This window comes from Mastomys coucha, unplaced genomic scaffold, assembly GCF_008632895.1.
Source record: "Mastomys coucha isolate ucsf_1 unplaced genomic scaffold, UCSF_Mcou_1 pScaffold14, whole genome shotgun sequence".
Lineage (NCBI taxonomy): Eukaryota > Metazoa > Chordata > Mammalia > Rodentia > Muridae > Mastomys > Mastomys coucha.
In genome coordinates this window covers 62367679-62376588 of record NW_022196896.1, presented here as the reverse complement: position 1 = coordinate 62376588, position 8910 = coordinate 62367679, and the positions used below count along the sequence as shown (strand labels likewise).

The window sequence follows — 8910 nt, the reverse complement described above, 5'->3', positions numbered from 1 at the left end:
CTCTCTCTCTCTCTCTGTGTGTGTGTGTGGACTCCACCCCCACAGTTACCTGGCAATAGCTAGGTAGGCCTGGCCCACTATAAGAGGGGCTACTTGCCCCCTCCCCTCTTCTGTCTCTCTCTTGTTTTTCTAGACTCTCTCTTGCCTCTTGTTCCCCCTCTCCCCATCCCCTTCTCCCCCTCTCTCTCTTATATTTTTGGTTGTGAGCCTAGCCTTTAACGGCTGAGCCATCTCTCCAGCCCTCCCCCTCTCTCTCTACATGGTCATGGCCAGCCTCTACTTCTCTACTCTCTCCTTCTCTCTGACTTTCTCTGCCTCTACTACTCTCTTAACTCCCCTCTGCAGGCCCTAAATAAACTCTATTCTATACTATACCATCATGTGGCTGGTCCCTCAGAGGGAAGGGATGCCTTGGCATGGGCCTGCCAAGACATCCCCTTCCCCCACACCCCCATAGAACATATTCTTATTTCTCCTTTATCTCCTTATAATCACAACAGTGTATATGTATATCTGTGTGTCTGTGTGTCCACATATATTCTATTATGCATATGTGTGTGTATAATTTTTCTTTGAGGTAGGGTCACAGTAGTCATCCCTTGGCTAACCTGGAACTCAGTACTTAGTACTAGCCTGGAGCTTAGTACTCAGACCAGGCTGGCTTCTGGCACATAGAGGACTTCCTGCTTCTGCCTCCTGAATGCTGGAATCAAAGGTGTTCACCACCATGTCTGGCCATCTTCAGGATGGCAGAGTTCTTGCTTAGCATATGTTCAAACAAACAAACAAAGGAAAAATTATTTTCCTCTGCAGCCAGAGACACCTTAATTTTCACTGAGCATTGAGAGCTGAGGGAAACTAAATGCCTAGATGGCTTTTCTAGTCTAACAGCCTTCAGCCTAACTCCTTTAGCTCCTGAGCAGAACAGGGAAGCCTGAGAAGGTTGCCCCTGATTCAATCAGAGAAAATAGAACTGATCTACAGCCACCTGCTCTATATATAGATAGCCCAACTCTCTGTGCAGATTAGTTCTTTGTGTCTTTGTATGCAGGTATGAGTTCATGTGTGTGTACAGGATATCTGCAGGGCTGTGGAGGTCAGAGGTTAACCTTGGTTGTCATTCTTCAGGCACCTTTCAGATTTTTTTTTTTTAAAGACAATGTCACACCAGGCAGTGGTGGTGCATGCCTTTAGTCCTAGCACTTGGGAGGAAGAGGCAGGAGGATTTCTGAGTTTGAGGCCAGCCTGGTCTACAGAGTGAGTTCCAGGACAGCCAGGGCTATACAGAGAAATCTGTCTCGAAAAACCAAAAAAAAAAAAAAAAAAAAAAAAAAAAAAAAGACAATATCTTTTACTCGAACCTAGAGCTCACAGATTAAAGTAAAGTGACTAGCCAGAGATTGCTTTACAAAAAAAATAAAATAAAACAAACCTTAAACAAACCAAAACCCACACAAAGGAGCATTAAGTGTTGATATTGGGTGTGGTGGTACACATCTTTAATCCCAGTTCTTGGGGTACAGAGGCAGGTGGGTTCCAGCCTAGCCAGACATATACAGTGATATTCTGTATGCCTCAAAAAAAGAGGAAGAGAAGTGGAGGAGGGGAGAGGTGGAGGGTGGAGAAAGGGGAGAAGAAGAAGGGTGAGGGAGGGGAGAAAAGAAGGGAGAATAGCAATTGATGATGATTCCTGACAGAGATCCTGGACACACACAGGTAAAATGCACACGTCATCAGCTGAGGACAGGGTCTATCACACGAGATCACCTTCCTGGGAAAATGGAGGCTACCAGGGAGATTCAGGCCCCTTGGGTAGTTGGTTCTTTTTTTTTTTTTTTTTTTTTTTTTTTTTTTTTTGGTGTTTTCGAGACAGGGTTTCTCTGTGTAGTCCTGGCTGTCCTGGAACTCACTCTGTAGACCAGGCTGGCCTCAAACTCAGAAATCCGCCTGCCTCTGCCTCCCAAGTGCTGGGACTAAAGGCGTGCGCCACCACCGCCCGGCTGGGTAGTTGGTTCTTACACACAAACTACAATTTAAGCATATGGTTTCAACGGGCTCTGTAAAATAAGCAACCTGGGGTCTCAAACTAGACCTGTGGCCACTATGGAGTGAGAAAGAAAGAAAGAAAGAAATTAGAATATCCACTATAGATTTAGATAAAAAACTAAATTGAAAAAAAAAAATCTACATTTCTTATTCTGTGAACCCCCACTATTCTTTGTCACACTAGGAAAGAAAAAAATCCTGTTACTAGTGGGTGACTTGTGGCTGGGACCTGAGACCTTATTATATATATACTTATACTTTTGCACACATCTGTGAGAAGGAAAGAACTGGAGTTTGAGCACTTGCTGCCTGTCAGCGTGCCTCTATTGCCACACAGACTACAAGACCAGATTCTCTTCTCATCTTGGAGGTTTTCCGGTCTCCTGTGACAAGGGAAACACCACATCTCAGTGTGAGATCCAGACTCAGTATTTCTGAGATCTCCAACCTGCAGCTTCTACTAGAAGCGCCACCGAGTTAGGTGGCCCCCTTCTTCCTGTACACCGCTAGAGCCATGCCCACCAAAAGGACACCCCCCACAAGAGCATGCCTGGGATGGTTGAACACAACCCTGGGTATACACCGCAAACTCAGAGATGCTTAGAAGCAGGTACCCCCTACGGCCAGGGGCTGGGTCTACCCACAGTTATTTACTCATTTATTCATTGGCTGGTTTGGTTTTTATTGTTGCCAGATGAGCGGTATAAAGGGAAAACTGAGGGCTAGGAGGTGGCTCAGTGGTTACCAGTGCTTGCCGCTCTAGCAGAGGACCAGAGTTCTGTTCCCAGCATGCATGTCTGGTGGTTGACAACTGCCTATAGCTCCCTCTTCTGGTCTTTTTGGGAATTTGCATACATATGGCATGCACACAGGACACACATGTACAGATAAATAAAAATAAATATAAAGAGAGAACTGAAATTGTAGTGGCTTGCCCTGGGTCTATCTCACGTTCAGATTAACACACCAGCATTTCTTGTAGCCACCATGTTTGTTGCTAGAGGCTAAACCTAGGGTTTAGAACATTCTAACCTCTATGCCACACACCCTACTACACAATCATCAATTGACTTTTTTTTTCCCCTTGCATTTCTGAAGATAGGACTCAGGGCCTGGCATATGCTAACTAAAGGCTCTGGTGTTGAGTCCTACCTCCAGCCCATGAACATGTATTTATTCTTACTTCTTAAGGGCTACTCTATTGGGGAGAGCTTCAGCTGTGTTTAACCTGAGCTAGGTGGGAGTTTTTCATTCTTTCAGATGGAAGACCCAGTCAGAGCAAGGAAGCTCTCAGCCTGAGGACTGCTGGAGGAAAATGTCATCTCATGGCATGGTGTCTGTTTGTGTTCCTTCTCACCCATGGATGGAATCAAAGTATTATAATTATCCCAAAGGTGATTTTTCACGTTGACATCTTATGAAGGGCTCTCAAACATTCTCTTATGTTTCTGTATTGGCTGGTTTTGTGTGTCAACTTGACACAAGCTGGTTATCACAGAGAAAGGAGCCTCCTTTGAGGAAATGCCTCCACGAGATCCAGTTGTAAGGCATTTTCTCAATTAATGATCAAGGTGGGAGGGCCCATTGTGGGTGGTGCCATCCCTGGGCTGGTAGTCCTGGGTTCTATAAGAAAGCAGACTGAGCAAACCAGAGGAAGCAATCCAGTAAACAGCATCCCTCCGTGGCCTCTGCATCAGCTCCTGCTTCCTGACCTGCTTGAGTTCCAGTCCTGACTTCCTCTGGTGATCAACAGCAATGTGGAAGTAAGCTGAATGAACCCTCTCCTCCCCAACTTGCTTCTTGGTCATATTTTGTGTGGGAATACAAACCCTGACTAAAATGGTTTCCTTAGGATTGGATGTAAAACATGGCCACTTCTCAACATTCTAAATAACACTATCACAAATGAAGACGTTCATTCATACTGAGAATTATTCTTACAGGAGAGGCACATGGGTGACACAGTGGTCTGTTTGCTACCAGTTGGGAGTTTTCATCCCTGAGTTTCATTTTTCCCAAACAGAGTCGATGGATGCCTCTTCATAAACTGTGGTGGAATCCAATGAGGTAAGCCCGTGGAGCACACTGGTTAAGAACACAGTGAGCACAACTACACAGGTGACCCTCCTCAGTCCCTGGGCATCAGCTAGAGAGCATAAACAGGGTATTCTCCATGGCTGACATCCACCATGGAGACGGGACCTGCAGCGCCATCAGAAGATCAAAGGCACAGGTTGGTACTGCACTTCTGTGCTATTGCACTTTCTGTGCCTGGCCAGTGACCCTGGAGGAGGATCTCCACCTTTTGTCCAGCTTGGATGGACGGAAGCATACTTTCAGAAGCCCAGGCCACTGACCTCGGCAGATAGACAGGAGTCTCAGTCCCGGACATTTCTAAGGACGTGAAACAGTGATTGGATATCCTGACTCTCAGATGTTGCTCTACAGGCCTTTCGTTGGAGATTGCTAATGACTGTAGAGATTCCTTTCCTGAATTCTCAGGGATGAAACTCTGGTAAGAATTGAGTTCACCTGCAAGGACACTAGATCTACCCTGTGAATTTACCCTGATTCGCAAAATTGATGTCTTCCAACCTCTGGGATTCAGGACTAACAGCTGACCAGTCAAGAGACATAAACCCAACAAATGGAGATTGCTTAGTACAGAGAGGGCTTTGCATGCTCAGTGAGCAGAGGGGAGGGGACAAGAATCTTGAAGGCTGGACCTGGAGACACTCCTGGTGCTCCACAGGAAGGGTACGGGGATTGAGGAAGAAAGCAACGACTGAATGTCCTCCTCCACTAATGGCCTGACCCAGTGCTGTGTCCTGAGTGTGGGGCCAGGCAGTGTAGTTGAGGACATTCCCTGCTTTGGCTCCGCCCTTCCTAGACTGCCTGGGGAAGGAGGAAAGGATGATGTCATTGCCCCATCCACTGGAGGAGCTCAGGGCTGCCTGAGAAAGAATGGAAAAGGGGTGTCCATTCATTTCGTGCAGTGTTCCTTCCACACAGTGCACAGCCAAACCACCCAGGAGTAACAGAGGAAAAGACAGCACCAGGTCGAAGGGTGAACCTTCACTGACTGTGCCTACCACTGGGAGCCCACACCAGCTCCTCTTAAGACTAGGAAGGCTGTAGCACAAGACATCAGGTTGGAATGTGGCCACCCCTCCCTCCTTCCTTGTCAGTGCTGTCCCCCTGTACAGAGTGTTTGAAGATCACTAGTGATCTGCTCAGCTAGCTTGGCTCCCAGGTTAACTCTGCTCTGCATCTTGTAACTTCTGGACCCCCACCCCCCACCCCCAATGCTCTGGGATACTACTCACAAATCACCCTACAATCCAGCAATCCCCGCAGGAAAATGTAAATAATGTCCTGCATTCACCTCGGATTCACAACAATTGGAATTTCGTTGACCTGTGGATCTAATCTAATTTGCTCATTTCTATGTTTCCTGGCACAAGCAAGTGTGCCACAATCACTAAACAATGACGACACCAGTGTATAGTGTGTGAGGTAAAAGTCAGGGGGTGGCACAGAAGGAGTTGCAGAGACTAACTATGGAGCAGAGACTGAAGGGAGGACAAGCCAGCCTAATATAGCTATCTCCTGAGAAGCTCTGACAGTACCCGACTAACACAGATGTAGCGGCTCACAGCCATCCATTGAACTGAGTACAGGGTCCCCAATGAAGGAGTTAGAGAAAGGACCAAAGGAGCTAAAGGGTTTGCAGCCCCTTAGGACAAACAACAATATGAACTAACTAGCACCCTCAGAGCTCCCAGGGACTCAACCACCAACCAAGGACTATACATGGTAGGACTGATTGTTCAGGCAGCATTTGTATAGTAGAGGATTGCAAAGTTGAGCATCAGTGGGAGGAGAGGCCCTTGGCCCTGTGAAGGTTCTGTGCCCCAGTGTAGGGGAGTGCCAGGGCCAATAAGTGGGAGAGGGTGGGGTAGCAAGCATGGGGAGGGGGTAGGCGACAGGGGTTTGTTCTTGTTGTTTTTGTTTGTTTGTTTGTTTGTTTTTTGGAGGGGAAACTGGGAAAGGAGAAATCATATGACATGTAAATAAAGAAAATATCTAATAAAAAATGTAAAAAAAAAAAAAAAAGTCAGGAGGTGGGAAGGGTGCTCTTACCACAGTGGCTGAACGTTTGGCGTGGGAGGCAGTACAGGGCTGAGAAGATGCACCTGCACAGGCGGCAGCTGTGCAGAGTCCAAGCTCCGTGCCCTAGTGCGCCACAGTCTCTGCAGAGGACAGAACAGGTCAGCGTTTTGTCAACTTGCCCCTCTCTCCCAAGCCAGTCCCCACCCAGCCCACTTCTGCTCCACCCACCTGCGCCTCTGGTCGTGCTCACAATAGCGACCCGTGAAGTGCGCAGGGCACACGCAGAAACTGCCCAGAACGCAGGTGCCTCCGTTGTGGCAACAACGGGATCCCCGGACCGCACCTGCAAGGGTGACCTGGGTCAGCAGCTGTGTTAGCCTCTGGAGCTTGCCTAGTCCCCTCCCGTAGAGGGCAGGGCTTCACAGGCTGGGAGGGGACCGTGCCTGCTGAGTGTGTTTGCTAGGTAAACCCCACTCTTTAGTTGATGAAGGCTGAAAAACAAGCTAGCAGGAATGTGGGCGGGGTCCCGGCCGGGACAGCCCTTGACACCTTCCAAATCGCTTCTCTCCCTCCTCTCTTCCACTGTTAAAAGTCAGCAAGTGACTTTGTGGACAGTGATTAACCACAGGCCTCCCAGGCAGGACCACCCATGGGTGTGATGTCGCTAACGCCGCCTGGAGCCACTGGGAACGCTGGATTATCTGCTAGGCACGGACCTGTTATCTTAGTTACAGAGCAAAACTGCTGGATTTGTCGACATAAAACGTGAAACTAAAGAGTAAACGCATCACTCAAATTTCCGTTTTATGTTTTGTTTTTTTTTAAACTTGAAGGTGAAAAAAATGTTCTTGTCGATGTCTCCTTTTCACCCCGATTTTCCCGTCCCGATTCTCGGGATCCACTGCCAACGGTGGCTCAGAGCTAAGACTTACTCTCTCCCAAAGTGCTGGAGTCGAGAAGGGAATCCCATAGGCGCGCCCCCTCCTGACTGCCATTCTTTCTACTGGAATTACTCAAAGTTCCAGCCAGTGTTGTCCCGGGGATCAAGGGAGACAGGATATTGCTGATTTCTCTGGCACCATCTCCTTCGCTCTGATAGCCTTTAAAGAACGACAAAGTGAGAGACTAAATAATGACGGACAGACAGAGATTTTACAATTAGCTGATACTCTGGGGGGGCTAAGGGAGGAGGAGGGCATTAACTTACTGTTTCCCGGATGGATGAGCTGCAACGCCACCATCATCAAGAACAGAGGCCTAGAATATTTAAGAAGTCATTTAAGTTTCAAGTCTACAATCAGTCTAAGCACAACTCACAGTCAAACGTGATGTAAAATATACAGCACATTTATAACTTAATAAAAATCACAAGCATCCCCAATCATTGTAGCACTTGTAGATTTTAAAGGGGCCATCACAGTTTAGAAAGGTCATGAGATGGAAGACGGTTGGTGAATTTCAACCCTCCTAGCCTGGCTTTTCTAATACCTAGCTGACTTCTGCCCTTACCTGGCTTGGTGCATTTTCAAACCGATACCCTGGTTTGGTGAGTTGCTTTGGGGATCGATGACCACAGAAGTTGAAAGGCAAATGTCCTAGCCCCTGGGAAGTCCTCTACTCCAGGTCTTGGAGTCACTATAGCAAGTTACAGAATGCACAAGCTTGCAAGATGAAGATGTCTCTGCCCTTGTCCTGGACCAGAGGCGGCAGGGCTGAAGGAAGATCAGTGAGTCCAGATGCTGAAGCCCTCTCAGGTCAGGACTGCTGAGCCATCAGGCTTGAAGTGCTGACCCTATACAGTCCTGGATGCAGAGGGGTGGAGAAAGGCGGCCAGCCTCCCCGGTGCTATTTACAGTATTGGTGACAGCAGGGTGGCCAATGCCTGAAGTAAACCATTAGGGACTAAGACAACAGGCCTCCCCAACCTCACTAGAAAACAAACAAGAATTTGAAAAGGTTGAAATCTCAACACGAACCAAAGAGCTTTGGCAAAAGATAGAAGTGGAGATTGCCTATTGTATAGTTCTTGGACTGGGAGATAGAAAGGGCTCAGCGGGAGACCGGGTCTGGTCAGTGTGACTTAGCAGCTCAGGAGAGCTTCCATATGTCCTGTGTGCTGAGCAGAAAGGCAAAGGGGAGCCCCTGCAGGCTCTGCATCCTGGGGCGCTCATCAGCTCCCACACGCGGAGCCTCTGCCCTCTGTGGTGCACAGCCCTCTCTGGGGAGACACGTGCTTCCCCGACGTCACAGGTGAGAAAGCTGAACCTTGAGTGGCCCTTTGGCAAGTGGCTCCTGGAGAAAGAGATTATATGCAGATGCATTGAGCCTGCAGCCTGTCTGTGCGAGCTGAGATGCTGCAGCCTGCATCCCTGGAGTGGGCGCCCTGGAGCTTCTGCTCCTCGGGTTTTCTGTCTGCTGAGATAGAACCTGAGTGCTATCTTTATCATAAAGGAGGACACTTAGCAACGGTTTGCTAAAATCTTCTATGACTTTATGTAGAAACTCATTTAAAAAAAAAAATTTTGTATCCTCTGAAGTTGAAATAATGTTTGACACTAGCTTGATTTATTTCTCCTTTAAATGTAAGTTCCATCAAAGAGGCTGCTAAATCAGAAGAAGTTGGTGAGTTTCCTCAGCTTGTGACCTCCCAGTGAAAGGGTTCTGTGGTCTTCCAGGACAAGAAAGGAACTGACAAACACAGCAGACAAAAGTTGAGAGCATGGGGCTTCAGGACTTCAAGAAAACACGAAA

General features: G+C 47.8%; 1 protein-coding gene across 1 annotated transcript in view; it reads right to left on the bottom strand.

The window, feature by feature from the left end:
* Positions 1-7964, bottom strand: part of LOC116089122 (cryptic protein) — an 8684-nt gene extending 720 nt beyond the window's left edge. Inside the window, exons 1-5 of the mRNA XM_031368817.1 lie at positions 7669-7964; positions 7367-7416; positions 7092-7259; positions 6388-6502; positions 6190-6299 (exon numbers count right to left, since the gene is read on the bottom strand). Coding sequence (XP_031224677.1) covers positions 6190-6299; positions 6388-6502; positions 7092-7259; positions 7367-7416; positions 7669-7682 — 457 coding nt within the window. The 5' untranslated portion in view covers positions 7683-7964. The remainder of the gene's footprint in view (positions 1-6189; positions 6300-6387; positions 6503-7091; positions 7260-7366; positions 7417-7668) is intronic.
* Positions 7965-8910: the final 946 nt, after the last annotated feature.